Below are 17,651 nucleotides of genomic sequence, written 5' to 3'. Positions count from 1 at the left end.
GTTTGTTTTCCATTTGTCCATCTTTTTTTCTCACATTTAAAAAACAAAAATCTTTTCTTGAACCCATGCTATCCCCCCCCCCCCCCCCGTCGTTCATTATCTGCTTCTTTGCTTTTCTGTGTAGCAGAAACCCTCAGGAGCTACAGGCATTTATCACTTGAAATTCCCCTCCTTCCTTCTCTCTTCAACCTTCTCCTTCCACCCTTCACCAAAACTGTTCCCACAGAGATCTTGATGCCCTCCAGGTTTATCAGTCTCACAGCGGATCCTCAGTCTTCATCTTACTTAACCTATCACAGTTGTTATCAGTTGATTGCTCTCGCCTCTGCAAGACCCTTGCTTCCCTTAGCTTCTACTCCAGGCACCATTCTCTTGGTTTTCTTCTCCCTTGGCACTTGCTCCTGTCAGTCTCCCCTGCAGGCTGGTCTGCTCCCCGACTTCTTATGCAGAAGTAGCCCAGGGCTCAGTGTCTCCATCTCTTCTACTTCCTGTCTCCCTCCACTAGTGACTGCACCTGCCTCATTGTTTCAGCTACCATCTAAATGTCAACAACTCCCAAATTTTTATCTTCAGTCTAGAACACTTCTCCAAAATTCTGAGTTGTGTATCCATCTTCCTGCTCAACATCAACCACGGAGGTCTCACAGGCATTTCACTCTATACAGCCCAAACAGGACTCCCGATCATCTTTCTCCACCACTAGCATCCCAACTTTGACAACCCTTCCTTCTCCTATTTGATTGACAAAAACTTTGGGGTCAGCTTTAGCTATTCTTATTCCCTCATCCTTATGTCCTATGCATTAGGAAGTCCTGCTGGTCTTACCTTCAAATGCATCCAGAATCTCACCACTCTCACCGCCTCCACTGCTAACACCCCCATCTAAGCTACCATTTTCTCACCTGGCTTACCACAGTAGCCCCTGCATCAACCCTTGCCCTCCTAACATCTGGTCTAAACAAAGAGCATTATTAAAACTTCAGTTAGACCAGGTCATTGCTCTGATCAAGACTCTACAATGTTCCCCATTGTACTCTACAGTAAAGCCCTCAATTGCCTCTTGGGCTCCTTTTTGACTTTCTGTCCAGACTCCCCTTCCCTCCCTTCCCTCCAGCCATGCTGGTGCCTTTGATGCTCATCTGACATACCAAATGTGCTGCCACTGTGGGGCCTCTGCACCAGCTAGTCCCTTTCCCAACTACATTCTTTCCCCCAAGTATCTACCAGAATGATACAACTTCATTGGAATCTTGTTTCAGATGTCACCTAGAAAGGATGACTTTCCTGAGTAACTTATTTATACTGAAATCTACCCTCTAACCCCGATCTGTGGTTTCTCTTCTCCATGGCACTCAAGATCCTATAACGTTATATGATCTATACTTACTTCTTATGTTGACATCTGTCTCTCCCTGCTAGAAAATAAATTTGACAAGGGTAAGGACCTTATCTGGTTTGTTTACAACATAGATGTTTGCTATTTGTTGAATTTGAACCATGGTATATAATGAATCTGTTGACTTAATGGAATAATCTCCAGAAAAGTATTTTTGTCATCAATGTTGGTATATTTTGATTTTTTAAAAAAAAATTTTAGACTGAAACAAGGGATCAAAACCTCCTTAGAGTACAAATGCTAGATAGATAAGATGGTGATGTAAAAAATGCTCTGAGTCTACCAAAGTGCTAGATTTCTTACATAACTCATCTCAGTATTGTTATGCTCATTGCACAGGTAAGAAGACTGCATTTCTAGATATTAAGTGCTTACCAAAGTCAAACTGACCTCAAACTTGCAATCTTGCTGCCTCAGCTTCCGTAGGCCCTGTGCTTTCAGGTATGTACCACCATGCCCAGTAAATAGAAGTACTTTTTAACAGCATGCCCTATGAGTTAGGCCAAATAATGCCCCCACCCAATTCCACATTCTAATCCCCAAGCCTTGTGAATATGTTACCTTTCATGGTAAAAGCAAATCTGCAGATGTGACTGAGGGTCTTTCTATGGAAAGAGGATTCTGAATTATCTGAGTACGCCCAATGTAATGGTCATTATAAGAGGGAGGTGAGAGAGTCATTGGAAGGAGGCATGACAATGGAAGCAGAGGCTGGACAGATGTCAATCTGCTAGGAGGCGATGGGCCAGGGAATCCAAACAGCCTGTCGAAGCTGGAAAAAGCAGGAATGGAGGAATAGACTCTTTCTGCAGCTTTCTTGCTGATAACCTTGATTTTTATTCCCATAAGCCATTTTCAGACTTCTAACTTAATAAATGTATTGTTGTAAGTCAGTAAGTTTGTGGTATTGTGTCACAGCAGCAATAAGAAACCCATATACTCTAGAAATGTGGTGTCATAGAAATGCTGAAGTCTCTTACCTGCTCTTACCTGCCTTACAGAGACCATTATACAACTGAGAGTCAAGAACCCAAAGAAAGGTCTGTCCCATTACTTCCCTAAGTGACTTAGCATCCAGCAGGGAAAGACTTAAAGACCTCAGACCTCTCCCTCCCAGCCCCTCCCTCCTGCACAGTGTGCCATCACTAATGTCCCACCTTGGGTGGGGTCCAAGCAGCCACTCAAGCTACCTGTCCACACCAAGAAATCTGAGAAAGAAATGAAGTTAGTCATTGTCTCCAGTATTTCCCCCTGATGGATGAGAACCATCAGTAGCAAAATCAGTGTACTTGGCATTTTTCAAAAGAAGAAAAAAAAAAAAAAAAACAAGAGCCATGAAGAGACCTCAGATTGTGAGAATAGCTTTTAATTTAAAACAATCGAAGCAATAAATCATCCATCTCTTTTCATCACAGGCAAATACTCTCCCAAAACATTCGAGATAGTTTAAACAACAACTGTGCCCAGTGCAAAATAAAATAAATAAAAACTCTTTCAGCAACCAACATCAAAACGTGCTGGGCAAGTGGGCACAGGCCACGGGTTCAGCCTCTGCCCAGGCCAAGAGAAACAGCACATCCAGAGCGGCAAGGTTAGCACAGCATTTCACCACGCCCAGCTTTGAACAGACTCAACAAGGACGGGGAGGGGCGGGGGGTATGGACGACGACACCACAAGAGAATGTTGCCTAAAGTGAAACCACGATGCTCAACACCCTCGTGTGGCCAACATCCTTGGCACCTGGAAGATGCTAGAAAAGTAAGTGCAAAGGTAGAAGCTCCTAGACAAAGCTGAAAGAAGGCAGTTTGGGGCTCGTGTGTGTGTGTGTGTGTGTGTGTGTGTGTGTGTGTGTGTGTGTGTGTTTGGGAGGAAAATCTGCTTTCTGGAAGATGATCTGTGCCCCCACAGTGCTTCTGACTCCAGCAAAAATATCTGTGTCACTTCTATTTGGATGCTCTGCAGAATTACCTTCCTACCTATGGTATGGCATTGCTTATCTCACACCATGGGAGTTTAGAGCAGCACTAACAGAATAGCAACATTGCAACATACATCTAATTTAAAATTTTTACACTAGACACATTAAAAACAGATTAAAATTGTTGACATTAATTTTAATATTTCATGTTTCATATAATCAATATAAACTAGTGATATGAAATGTTTATATTCTTTTTCTGGTATGAAGCCTTCAAGATCTGGCACTGCATTTTATGCACACAGCACGATCTCAATTTGGACAGGCCAAATTCCAAGGGTCACTTGCCATATGTGGATACCGTGCTGAATGAAAAGCACAGATCTAGACAATTTCATGCAAACTCTTTCAGGACAATTTGTTGAGTAGAAAATCTCTATGATACTGTGTAGACAATTGTACACACCAACAGAGGAGTTCAGAACCTTCTGTGGCCTGGGCTTTTTTACCTAAAGGATAAAAATCACATGTTCACCTAATCTCATCCCCTGGTCCTGCCCCTGGTCCCAGCCATCTCCCCACAGACAGTCTGAACTCTGAGATTTAGCAGCAGGGATACCTGTATGAGGCAAATGACATTCCTTCTTGGACAGACACCTTTTCCAGCATCCATATGGAGATCATAGTGATCTATAACCAAATCAGAAGTTTAAAATATTCTGCAAATGTTATGGACTTAACCAAAGGTCATTCTGGTGCTCTTCCAAGGTGGTGTTCTGAATGGATTGTTTTCGTTGTTTGAGAGGGATGATAGCAAAGTACCTCACAGACTAGAACGTTCTGAATTTCCAGAGTGGGGGAAAAAATGAGATGGTTACCAGAGAAAGGAGAGTAGAGCAGCAATAGAGATGAAGTGGAAACCCTAAAAATGACACAGGTCTTACATTGGGGTGTATAAATTGCAATAATCTAAAAACTGAACATCTAAACCTCTAAGTGATCCCTACATTTCACATGTTTGATTCTGGTAGTGACCACAGGAAAATAACAATAGAATAGAATGTTAGGGCAGGAAGGGACTTCTGAGTTTTTCTGGTCATTTAAAAGACAAAAACCCAGAGAGGTCAAGTGACTCAGTCCCACCAGATGTAGAAGCAGAGCTGGGATACAAACCTGGGTGTTTTCTCTGTGTACTGCAGGTGAGGCTCTGGCTCAGGTAAATGATGCAGGGAGCCCAAAGTTTTTAAGCAATGGGGAAATGGCAGGCACATTCTCTTGTAGGTTTGAGAAAACAGGCTGGTCATTTCAAAAATACTGAAGCAATATTGATGTAAAATGTCATTAAAGCATGAATCTTTCCATAGTTTTCTCTGCATATGTATATATTTTTACTCTAAAAGAAAAATCCCACTCTGAACCAAAATGAATTTCTGATTAGTTATTTGGGCGTTTAGATCAATGGACAAAATAAAAAATTTTGATACATTATATTTTCCAAAGACACATTCATTGGGATTCTACACAAAGATATCAAAAGGTATTTACAGGAAGAAAGCGTTGTCTTTCGCATAGACACCTACATACAGTGAGAACTTCACAATTATACCACCAAGCCTCACACAGAGGACTCTTAACAGGCTGATCAGTTGACACAACCCACACGTTATTCCAGTTTTCCATCACAAATAATCTTGTCTACATCTATGTGTAATACTAAGCAGCACATTCCAGACTTTTATTCCAGGGAACCTGCTTATATATATATTAAGAGACACATATAAATACATTTTCTTAAACAGGAAAGAAATCCATTGTTTCCTCCAGTTTTCTCCAAGTCTAGATCTGAAATAAAGAATAGCACATATACAAAACCTTGCCTTGTAGAAATAGCCCTTTGTTTCGTGAGACAGAAAAAAGGCAGCCGTAGTACACTTTCTTTACGGTATGTTTTAGGCATCAAAAGGGCTAAATGATGTTTTCTACCTAGGGAAACCAAATAATTTAGAGCCTGTAATCTTAAGTACAGATTTTATGCCATTAATTTTGGAAAATTTTATTACAAAATTTTCAGTCTGTTCAAAATACACATGCTGTCTTTGTATACAATGCAATCTAAATTTGTCCCCTCCTGCCCCCAAAAGGCCTTTGGCTTTGCAACATCATTGAAAACAAGTCATTTTTGATGAGTATTTGGAGACATTATTCACAATAGTTGGCCCCAAGGGCACTGGATTTTGTAAGGCTACTTAGTGTGGGGATTTCCACCAGAGTCAGGGGCCTGTGCAAGAGAATGGGTCTGCTCAGGACCTCTGAGTCAACACCAGAAGGTGACACCATTGGGCACAGTGTAGTAGAGAATGCACCATGAGCTCCCCCCTTCTGCCAATCTCATCAGGCAGGGAGCATGCTCTACTGGACCCGCCGAGGGCCACACCTTCTACCTGTGAAGGCTCAAATCTCATCAGAGCCCCACAGCACGACTAGAAAGAGAGGGCAGATGTCCTACACCATTGTGCGGATGAGGAGAGTGAGGCACAGGGAGGATAAGGCCTTGCCCACACTGTCAGGGGCAGCACCCAGGTCTGAAGGCCATATGCCTCCAGCCCTCATCCCTCGCTCACAGGGCATAAATGATCTCCTGTGAGCCAGGGCCCGATCACCACCAATCCCGATTACTCCAGACTCATCACACATCCCAATCTCATGCCTGTGCTTCATTTCCCCCAATTGGTTCTGCTTTATTTTCCTACAGTTTCTAGAAAGATCCTATCAATTTGAACAAACACGGGTTAAGCAGACAGCAATTAATCCTTCTTCATTTGACTGAATAATCTGAAATAGAAACTCCAGAGACTCTGGGATTTGGTACAAAGCAGTAGGAAAATTATTCCTCATTTTATTTGTATTAGAAACTCTGATATAATCCCAGGTTGCACCTAAAATACTTAAATAACCAAAATAGAAAGGGTGGCCTTTTACAGTGACATATTAAATGTCTTTGTATCACATTGTCAGTCATAGCCAATAAGCATCGAGGGCAAGTCACGAGGTGACAAACCAAACAGGGCAGAAACAAGACTGGCCCCAGAAAAGCATGGACAGGGAGGCAAGCAAAGAGCTCAGAGACGAGAGAATGACACACAAAGTTGGGGTGTATAACAAGATTCCAAGGAATTGCCACGTGGTGTAAGAAGAGAGTAGCTATTCTAACTAAAAATAAAACACTACACCTTTTGGGGAATGGGCTGCTAAGAAAAAGAGAATTCATCCACCTTTGGCAAAGGACGATCATAGGCTCCTGTGGACGTGTGGCATTATACCACCAAATGTCACAGTCCCAAGTGAATTTCTCTTGACAACACTTAAAGGGAATAACTCAGCCCTTTTTACTCCTTAAAATCTAAGTGGGGAACTAATTTTTTTTAACTGTTCCTGAGTTATAGTTTTGTCAAAATATTAACTTGCCTTTTCCAGATATGCTTAATACCAACTATTTAGCCTTCAAAAGCCAACCCATCACAGATTTCCTAGTGGACTAGAAAGGTCGCACACTCTCGCTCACTCTCACACACATTCATACAGTCGTTATTATGAATTTTGATATGGTTTAAATTAAAAATATCTTTCACTGTGGATGTTCTATTATACATGGATAGGTCAGAAATTATTGTGCGTAATGAAAAAGACTATGCCACAAGTAAAGCCCAGCCCAGTTGCTGATTTTCTGTATGAAACAAAATGTGGGCTTTTTATTTACTGTAGGTGAGGCCACACCATGGGCCTCATTGATTGATTTCTCTGGAGGCCACTATCTCTTGACCTCCAAAGCGAAACAGAGGGCTGGGGGCACATCCCCATTTTTGATGTGCTGATGGTAGGTGCCACACCAGCAATATGAATACCTTTGTTTATACCAACCTCTCCTTGAACTATGTTTATAAAAACTATCTACAATAGAGTATCATCACTAATAGAAATTTCTTCCCAATTCTATTTCAGAAGGTGCCAAATGATCGTGCTCTTTAAATAAACTATAAATACCCCCATGTATTCCTTCATGTTGGCTTGTCTCAAATTTTTTTCTTTCTTCTTTTTTTTTTTTTTTTTTGGCAAATTAAAAAGGCGTTATGGCTTCTTCTCGCCAATCCGTATGTGTGAGGTTTAGCTTGGTATCCTGCGGTAGAAGTACAGGTAGCCCAGGTCTTTTGGGGGCCTTTCTGAGGCACAAACTTTGTGATCATTGTAGATCACCCATCTGAAAACAAAAGACAGACATAGTTGATGGATATATATCAGTTTTAGAACACTTTGCATTTTGCAGAAATAACATGATCAAATGGAGCATTGTACTTGAAATAACCAAGATGTATAAGATAACCAAAGTCCAATTTATTGTGTAAAAATGAACAGAATCCTACTGGGGAATCACAATTGCTTTCTGATTCTTAAGCTCAATCAAACTGCAGTTACTAAATCTATCAGGATCCTCTAAATATTTTAGGCCCTTCATGCCACAAATCACTTCACAGAAATCCATAGGTAGACTTAGATACTGAGGGAAAGAATTGTGTATGACAATGTTTATTTCAGTCTTAGGTATAAAACTAGCTAAGAAGCAGAGATAAATATCTATGCAGTGAACCATTATGACTACATTAAAATTTCTTTTAAGAAAATTTGGTGAAGTGAGGAAATAATCCCCATATAATATGAACATGTAATAGGGGTCACAATAAAATAAGAAAAGCAGGTCTAAAAATTATATGTGCTCTGTACACACTTTAAGATATTACAGAAGTTGTAAATACACACATTTACATATATGTAGTATGTGTATATCCTCCAATGAGACCAATAAAAATATATTAAAACACAGACACTGACTGTCTTTAGGCTTCCCAAGTGCACATTCTTCACATATTTTTTTATTTTACAAATTAATGACAATGAATTTTATTGCTTTTTAAATTATATTTCCTTTTTAAAAATTATTTTTTAAAAAATTGTCATTCTTGGCAATAAAAAGATTTCACTATAAATGCTTGTCCCTGTGCTCAATGTTGATTTTTATTAATCAAGTTGAGAAGATAGGAAGGGCACTCAGGGGAACAGCAGGGACTGTAGGAAAGGCACTCGGGGAGGAAGTTCTAAAGAGAGCAGCAGCCTCACTCTCACTTCTCCACCCCTAACAGTCCTACTAAAGAAGTAGAGAAGCCATGCAGGGCTGATGGAAGTTCACTGGAAGTTCAGGGTCACCAGGTCAAACACAGGTTATTCTACTAACTCCCACCAGATAAGCAACAAATCATTTGTTAATATAAGTATGTCCCAGGTAATATGAGAAACATGCCATTCTTTGAAACATATTTATACTAAAAAATTATTCATTATTTATCTAAAATTTAAATTAGAGACAGCATTTTGGTTTTCTCATTTTGTTGGCTAAATGCAGAGATCCTATGGGGGTTCCAAATATGGCATGCATTCTGCTGCAGGATGTCATTTTATTTTGGGAACCCACCTTCCCAAAAATACCTTTGGGAAAGCACTTTTGTTAAAAATACCTTTGAATATAAGCTCTGACACAACTACTTACTAACTAAGGCCAAGTTATTCAGCCTCCTTGAGCCTCAGTGTTTGGATGTATAAAATGGTGTTAAAAGACTACATCCTTGCAGACCATTGTGAAAACAAAATGAGATAACATATAAAGCATCAAGTAGAGTGCCTGGCACATAGTAGGGGCTCAATAAATCACATCTAACATCCACGTTCTCTAAAAGACTCACCTTCCTTCCTTCTTTATGTGGCAAACATAATGGCCACTCATTGTAGATGTTCCCATGTGACTGATGAATGCAAATAATTCATACACTATAAAAAAAGACATGATTTGGTTATAAGATAGCACTTCTAGAATCAAAAGCACTTACCAACTATCATGTAATCTAACAACTATATAGATCTGAAAGACAAACTCAATTTACCTTGGCATACTGTCAATACACACACACACACACACACACACACACACACACACACATCTCCAAAGTGACAGCAGATTTTTATATGCACATTCATTTGACAAATACCAAACCTAAAATGTTAAAGTATATCTGATGTTAAATTCAAATCTGAAAGGGAATTTAAAATTTTACAGCCAAATCCAGAAGCAAGCTTGTGGGTCTAAAACTAGTAGCTGTGGCTCTGTACTTCCAAACAGCATGAGAATGAACAAGTTGTTTCATCTCTGATCTTGTTTCTTCAAGGGGGTTAAAAAAAAAAAAAAAAACACCCACCCACTTTGCAAGGTTGTATGAGACTTACATGAGCAATTCAGAATAAAAGAGCATACAAATGTCAGGATTACAAGGAAAATAGTTATTACCATTTATAGGAAGAGATAATGCTCCATACAAGATGTCTGACTTGCTCATGATTATAACCTTTATGAGAGCAAACTTCAGGATTCATGCTTTCTGAACAAGGAAACTTAGAGAATGAGACTAAGGTTGATTACCTAACCAGTACTTCTTGCCATCAAGTACAGTACTCTGCATGTAATTCTTGGTGAATCAATTTCAGTTCACATTCCTTCAGCTAATCATTTTTAAACTTATATAGTATATAAGCATTTATAAACTTCTATAGTAATTTGTGAGCAATATTCATATCTGAATATAAGAAATTTTAAAATGGGCTTGTATATTCATTTTCTTTTTTAATATATATTTTTTTAGTTATAGTTGAACACAATACCTTTATTCCATTCATTTTTTTTATGAGGATCGAACCCAGGGCCCGGCATGTGCTAGGTAAGCGCTCTACTGCTGAGCCACAATCCCAGCCCGTATATTCATTTTGACTTTTATTACATTTTCCCAAAATTAGAAAGTATTGATTCTGGACAGACCCTTTGCTTACCCTTACTTCTATCATTCTTTCTCTCTCCAGGCCCATTCATTATTCAGTAGTCGATCCTTGGTCTCATCTTATTTGCTCTTCATCAGCCTCATACACCCTGTCTATCAATTCCTCCTTCCTCAAGTGCTTGCCCCCAGGACATGACTCTCCTGGCTGTCCAGCTGTCTCCCTTTCTTGTGCCTTATGCCCTCCCTGACCTTTGCATGTTGGTGACCTTCAGCTTAGACCCCAGACCATTTCTCCCTGCTCTATCCAGACTCCTTTCTCTCTTTCTGAGTGATCTCATTCAGTCCCACAACAGTAAATGATACTATATATTTAATTTCATTTCTGCAATGTTATTGTTCATATATATAGAAATAAAAGTGAATTTTGTATATTATCTTGTTTCCTACAACCTTGTTGAGCCCGCTTATTAATTCAAGTTCTTTAATGGATTCCTTAGGATTTTCAATATACAAGATCATGTCATCTGCAAATATAGTATTACTTAATAATCTGAATACCTTTTACTTCTTTTTCCTTTCTAATTGAATTGGTTAGAATTTCCTCTACAATGTTAAATAGAAACAGCAAGAGGAGATATCTTTGTCTTGTTCCTGATCTTAGGGGGAAAGCATTCAGCCTTTTAGGTTAGGTATCACATGAGTAGTGGGGTTTGGGGTAGGCACCTTCAATCAAGTTGAGGAAGTCTCCTTCCATGATTGATCAGTCTCCCCTCAGCCTTATCTATTTCAGTCAATAACAATTCCATGCTTCCTGTAACTCAGGACAAAATCTTGACTTTCTTTTATATTCTTTATACCCACCCAACCCAGCAGCAAATCCTATCAGTATTTCCTTCAAAATATACCCAGAACCCAATCATTTCTTATCATCTCCATTTGTAACCCCTAATTCAAGTCACCATCATCTCTAGTCTGAATTTTTATGAGTCCTTTAGCTGGACTCCATTAAGCCCTACTGACTGCTCTCAGTATAGCTTCCAAGAGGTTTTCTGTTGTTGTTATTTTTTAATGATAATCAAATTTTGGTCTGCCTCCAAATCATTCAGTGGCTTCCTGTATCTTGCAGTAATATATTACTCTTGCAGCAAACAACGTATAAAGTCCTGCCTTTCCCATCGTTAACTAAGTTTCTCTTGCTGATCATCACATCCAACTGACAAAAAAAAAATCCCAGGTTAGAAATCAGACAACAGGTACAAACATTTGGGAATGACAATCTTTATGCCTGCTTCTTATTTTTTAAAAAAGAGATCCAGGGACCTTACCCATGTCCATACTCTGTGCCTACCACACTGCCTCAATACACAGGAAAGGGTGTAGACTGAGACCTTTTTTGACCTCAGGTGGTTCTGAATCCCTTTCGAACAATTCCACGTCATGTTCTAACTCTAGCCGAGGTCCATATCTCTCCTGGACAGATACAGTGCAGCTTTCCCAAAAGGTAGCAGCCCTCTAAAGAATTTTCATTAATAATGAAGAGACGACACAATACTCCAATCAAGGCCCTTCTTTCCCAAGTAACTGTTTTCCAAAATGATGACTTCAGCAATCCAGCAAAATGTTTAATGAGCACTTCTGTCATAAACCAGCCTCACACCAATGAAATGCTGCTCAGACACTGACTCAGTCATGATGGATAAAATAGACCAAGAGAAAAGAACAAATCCAGAGCCTCTCAACACATCTACACCTTAGCCCACAAAGGCACATTCCCCTCTGAGGTTAGGAACAATTCATGTGTTTGCTCAGAATCATAAAATTAAAATGTGAAAGTTTAGTATAAATCTCGGTCCCATAATTAAAATGAACCATGTTTATCAACATCAGCAACTACCCTTGTGCACTATTCAACACCACCTGCTAGTGACCAATAGATCTCTTTCAACACATTTGCAAAGCCTAAACAGGTTTAAAAAAAATGCCAACTTATAATTTGTTTCTAAGAAGAAAATCAAGGTGAATAAATGATGATGATGATGAAGGATGAATAAGATGAGACCAGGGATGGACTACTGAATAATGAATGAGCCTGGAGAGAGAAAGAATGATAGAAGTAAGGGTAAGCAAAGGGTCTGTCCAGAATCAATACTTCTTAATTTGGGGAAAATATAATAAAAGTTGAGTACTAGAAAAATGAATATGCAAGCCCATTCTTTTTTACTTCTTATATGAATACAGCTCACAAATTACTATATAAGTTTATAAATGCTAACTCTGTTGCTATGCTATCTCATAGTTTGTAACTATTTGCTGAACAGACTGGTACTAGTCCATGGAGCCCACTTTATGTTATGTGGGAATCTACTGTCGATTCTTAGCCCTAAGTTTCCAGAGCAAAAATAAAAAGAATGTCACACATTCCCAAAAAATACTGTAGCAACTCCTTCTCTTGTAGATTTACAAAAAAAAAAAAAAAGGCATCTTGAGACAATATAAATACTTCAAAAATGTTGACTTCCAACAAGAAACTTTTAAAGTGCGTAGAAGAGGTAGACACGCCTGACCACTATGTCCCACATCTCGTGAACACTAACCCTCTAAACCACCAGAATTAAACTGGATCTGAAACTAGCACTCTTCCTTCCCATAAAATGTGTCCTTTTTAAACTTTAAGAAAACCTTCTCAGCCAGGTATAGTGGCACACACCTATAATCCCGGTGACTCAGGAGGTTAAGGAAGGGAACCACAAAGTTCAAGACCAGCCTCTTGAACTCAGCAGCTTGGCAAGACCCTGTCTCAAAATAAAAATAAAAAGAGCTCGGGATGTGGCTCAGTGGTTAAACGCCCCTGGGTTCAATGCCTGGTGCAAAAAAAAAAGAAAAGAAAATCTTCCTAACTTTCTAGTAATAAAGATCACATTTTACCACTACCCTCCCCGCCCAACACAATAGCAACTGTATTCTGAGTTTGTTCTTTAGGGAAAGCAACTGCCAAAAAAAATCTCAAGAAACTTGCAAGGTCAAAGAGGCAGGAAGCATGTCCATTCAATGTCATATGGAGGAAAATCACCCAGAGATCATCCACAAGAGGGACTTGCCAATGACACAGTGGTCAAATCCAGTCTACAGACTGTTTTTGTTCTGGTGAGAAGGAGGAGGAGAAAATATGAGATAGATACATACACGGCTCACAAAACTCAACAGATTTATTATCTGGCCTTTTTGAGAAAGTTCGCTGCTGCCTGGCTAGGGGGGTGAGCTTGGTTCAGCCACTGCTTAGTACTGATGAATGCACACAGACTTAGGAAGCCACTTGTTAACTAGTAGATTTTTGTCTATTGAAGATACAAACAATTTCTCTCCAGGCAGACTCATAACCTCATGAGTTTGTGGTCCTGACAGACATTAATTCATATTTTAACTTACTCAGCCATCTTATCCTAAAATTTCCTGGTCAAGTTGTCTGTACATATCCTAGCTTCTCAGATGTTGTTAAATAAGGTGTAACATCAGTTAAAAGAAAACCTGTGATACGTGTTCATGTTATATTCACTTGAAGGTTATGATTTTGCCCTCTGGAAAATTATGGCTTTAACAATACAAAGGGAGGAAAAACAACTCTAGATTCCAGAGGGCCTTTATATGAATTCATTTTCACAAACCATTATAGCATCTGCATTCATATATCAAGCAGTAATATCTCATCAATCCACAGGGAGTGCTTGTTGGGAGTTTCCCTGAGGATTCCCTAGGTTTTTCTAATAATAGGTCCATGAATGTAACATGGCAGCGGGCAAATAACATGTAGTTTTCAAATTTTGGTTCACCCATCTGGGCTTGTGAACAGCTCGTGACCCCCATGAATCTCATGCACCGCAGATAATGACCTGACCGTTACTATGATTGGTCCCAGGGGGTTCCTGTTTTAGGATAACTGACTTTCATTTCCTATATAAGCTAGCAGCAGCTTACAATAAAGTGCTTCATCTTTGTCACTGCTATCTCTGTGTGTGCATTTTAATCTCCAATGATGAGCCTTGACTTTTCAGTGCTCAAAACACAGAGATGTCCAAAGACTCCTTGATACACCCATTACAACCCCAGAAACTCTGCTGCCTTCTGGGGAGATTAACTGGGTTTCCTCATCCAACTCCTAACTTGAATAATATGTATCTTTTAAAAATATTTTTGTAGTTGTAGATGGACATAATACCTTTATTTTTTCTTTTTAATGTGGTGCTAAGGATCGAACCCAGTGCCTTCTACATTCGAGGTGAGCACTCTACCACTTAGCTACAACCACAGCCCATAATATGTATCTATATCTATCTATAACTCCCTTTGTACAACAAGCAGTTGATAATAGTCCTAATTTACTAACACTTGACTTATATATCTGCAAACGATTTCTACTCCCAACAGCTTGATTTCTATCACTCTGCTCTAAGGGAAAAAAAAAAAAAAAAAAAAAAACAGGGAGGGAGGGTAATTTGGAGTTTTCACACAAACTTCTGAATTTCCAAAAAATAAATAAATAAATGAAAAGAAGCTTCTGGATAAATCATAACAACTTAAAGGCGGCTGTCAACAAGGATAGGATATTAAAGAGTCTACAGATTGCCTCCCCAACCCCAGTCAGCTCAAAATTACCAATCTTTCCAAATATCAAATACTTCTCTCCAAATTTAATAGAGCTCTCATACTTTCATAGAAATTAGGTTACTCCACAGAGCGGCTTCCTCTTGACTATCAATAAGAAATAAAAAGTGGGAATTGAAACAGGTGCTGAAGTGGAATGAGAATGAGAGCCCAGGTAGGAAGAAGTTTTCAGAGGCTTCAAGTAGACCATTGGGTCTCGGCTCCTCCTGGTGGCATTCCATGCTGGAGCCCACCACCAAGCAAATGGTCACTCTGACCCTGGCTGGGAAATCTCAGCTGCCACTGATGATTTGTGAACCATAATAGGGATGAGCCTGAAGGAGCCAGATCAGGTTTTGAATAATCAGAGCCTCTCAGCCTAATCACATGTTAATTACATAGGCAATCAGGGAGTTAAAAAAAAAAAAAATAGACACTCATTAAGTACAATGGGAAACACAAATGATTTTGCAAACAGTAGAAGCCCAAATAGGTCAGAGTGAAGGACTGGTTTCTCACTGTTGAAAATTTTTTAAACAACAGAAAGTTAGGTGCTAGGCCTCAAATGTGTAGGACAACACAATAAACAGTTTTTTGACAAACAGACTTTCACCTCCATCCCAATACAAAACATAAAATGCCATGACTCACGTGAAATAAGCGGGTAAAGGAAAAAATTGCACAGAGAAACACACAGCTTTGTGGAGTGGGAGGAGATGGGGAAACATGACGTGTTCCTGGCTGGAAAAAAATCAATGTTGTAAAGCTCTGAGGCTTTCCCAAGCTAATCTACAACTCAGGACGCTCTCTTACAAATCAATTTTTTAAAAAAATACCTGAAAACCTCAATAAAAATGGGGAAATAGCCAATGGAAGTGAGGAAGCCATTAACACAGGAGGAAACCAACGAAGCAATAAAGAAATGAAATGCCCAACCAGACAGCACCGCAGGAGAGGCTGGGGAGGAGAGTCACCAACACAGCCAGCACTGGCCAGCACTGTGCTTCCAGAGGGTCACGTGAGGGTCAACTGCACTGTCTTAAAAATCTGCATTTCTCACTCAAAAACTTCTCTTCAGAAACTTCCCCTAAAGAGCTGGGCGCAGTAGCACAAGCCTGTAATCCTAGCAACTCAGGAGGCTGAAGTAGAAGGATCACAAGTTCAAAGCAGCCTCAGCAACTTAGTATGCGCTAAGCAACTTAACACAACTCTGTTTTAAAATTAAAAAATAAAAAGAGCTAGGCATAGTAGTGCATGCCTGTAAGCCCAGAAGCTCAGGAGGCTGAGACAGGAGGATCAAGAGTTCAAAGCCAGCCTCAGCAAAAGCAAGGTGCTAAGCAACTCAGGGAGACCTTGTCTCTAAACAAAATACAAAATAGGGCTAGGGATGTGGCTCAAGGGTAGAGTTCGATCCCCGGTACCCCCCCCAAAAAAGAAAGAAACTTCCCTAAAGAAATAATGAAATGAGGGCACAATACTGTTCATTACAACATTATTTTTAACAAAAGAAGGAAGGAAGAAAGTTAAATGTTGAACAAATATTTATTCCCTGGATAGGGATTAAGTCAGGCATTTGTTGGAGTTCTATAAACTGAATCCATCCTTTAAAAAACTCATTATTTGGGGCTGGGGTTGTGGCTCAGTGGTAGAGCACTTGCCTAGCACATATGAGGCCCTGAGTTCGATCCTCAGCACCACATAAAAAATGAATAAACAAATAAAGGTATTGTGTCCATCTATAACTAAAAAAATATTTTAAAAAAATCTTTATTTAAAATTCACTGCTATCATCTGAATATAAAAACATTTCCATTATTTGAAAGTCCTCCTGTAACAATCTTGCATTTAAACATCTAAATGGCTTAAAATTAGGCACATAAATTATGGGACATATATATATAATAGAACACCGTTAACACATGTTCAATGATATAGATAAATGTATATGTAAAGCCACCGTTAGGGGTCTAAAATAGAATGTATAAAGAGAATATTACATTTTTAAAAATTTATATATATGTACATTGATTTTTATACATTTGAACGCACTGAAAGGTCTAAAGAACATACACAAAATTCTATTAGTGATGGTTGCCAGATTGTAGGATTATATTTTTTAATTTCCTCTTTCATATACCTATATTTTCTCAACTTGCTAAAATAAATATACATCTTTTTAATCATAAGAAAAATAAACAATGTAAATTTATTTTCAGTACTGAGGGTCAAACCTAGGCCCTGGCACATGCTAGGCAAGAACTGGGTCACTGAGTTACACCCCTGGCCTAATTTTTTAAAAAAGGAAAAAGAAAGCAATGAGTGACATACAAGTTCAGGGGCTACTGTAACAAAGTACAGGAAGTCAGATTTCTTCTTTTCTTTGATTCACGTGACTTAACACAATGGTATGCTGACAGTTCCTCGGCAGTACTGAGGCAGGCAGAGAAACACCGAGCCCCCTACTTCCGGGCATTCATTTAACTCTTCCTTCAATCAGTTATTTACTGGTCCCTTACTGTGGGCTAGGCCCAGGACTAGGAAGCTACAGTGAAAAACATTTGTTCTTTTGCAAAATCAGACTCGCGATGCATTTGACAAGATAGGGGGGTCTGCCTTTTTTCTTTTTCCATAATTAAATTGTTCCCCTATTGCTGCCTTTATATCCTGTCTATGGATTCTCACAGCTCATCTCACAGTGCACCTTTCCCTTCCTCAGTCACCACCCACTAGTCTGACCCATAGTGCCTTAACGGGTGCTTTTGCATCACCATAGCATCCTATTTGAGGAGGCATCTTGAAACCCAGCAGGACCAGGACTACCTCAGA

General features: G+C 39.3%; 1 protein-coding gene across 1 annotated transcript in view; it reads right to left on the bottom strand.

The window, feature by feature from the left end:
- Nucleotides 1-2,744: 2,744 nt before the first annotated feature.
- The window catches only part of Usp13 (ubiquitin specific peptidase 13), a 103,580-nt gene continuing 88,673 nt past the window's right edge, over nucleotides 2,745-17,651 (bottom strand). Inside the window, exons 20-21 of the mRNA XM_026382922.2 lie at nucleotides 9,105-9,189; nucleotides 2,745-7,570 (exon numbers count right to left, since the gene is read on the bottom strand). Coding sequence (XP_026238707.1) covers nucleotides 7,477-7,570; nucleotides 9,105-9,189 — 179 coding nt within the window. The 3' untranslated portion in view covers nucleotides 2,745-7,476. The remainder of the gene's footprint in view (nucleotides 7,571-9,104; nucleotides 9,190-17,651) is intronic.

Source organism: Urocitellus parryii, chromosome 2, assembly GCF_045843805.1.
Source record: "Urocitellus parryii isolate mUroPar1 chromosome 2, mUroPar1.hap1, whole genome shotgun sequence".
Lineage (NCBI taxonomy): Eukaryota > Metazoa > Chordata > Mammalia > Rodentia > Sciuridae > Urocitellus > Urocitellus parryii.
The sequence above is the reverse complement of the archived record's forward strand: the minus strand, read 5'-3'. Positions and strand labels throughout refer to the sequence as shown.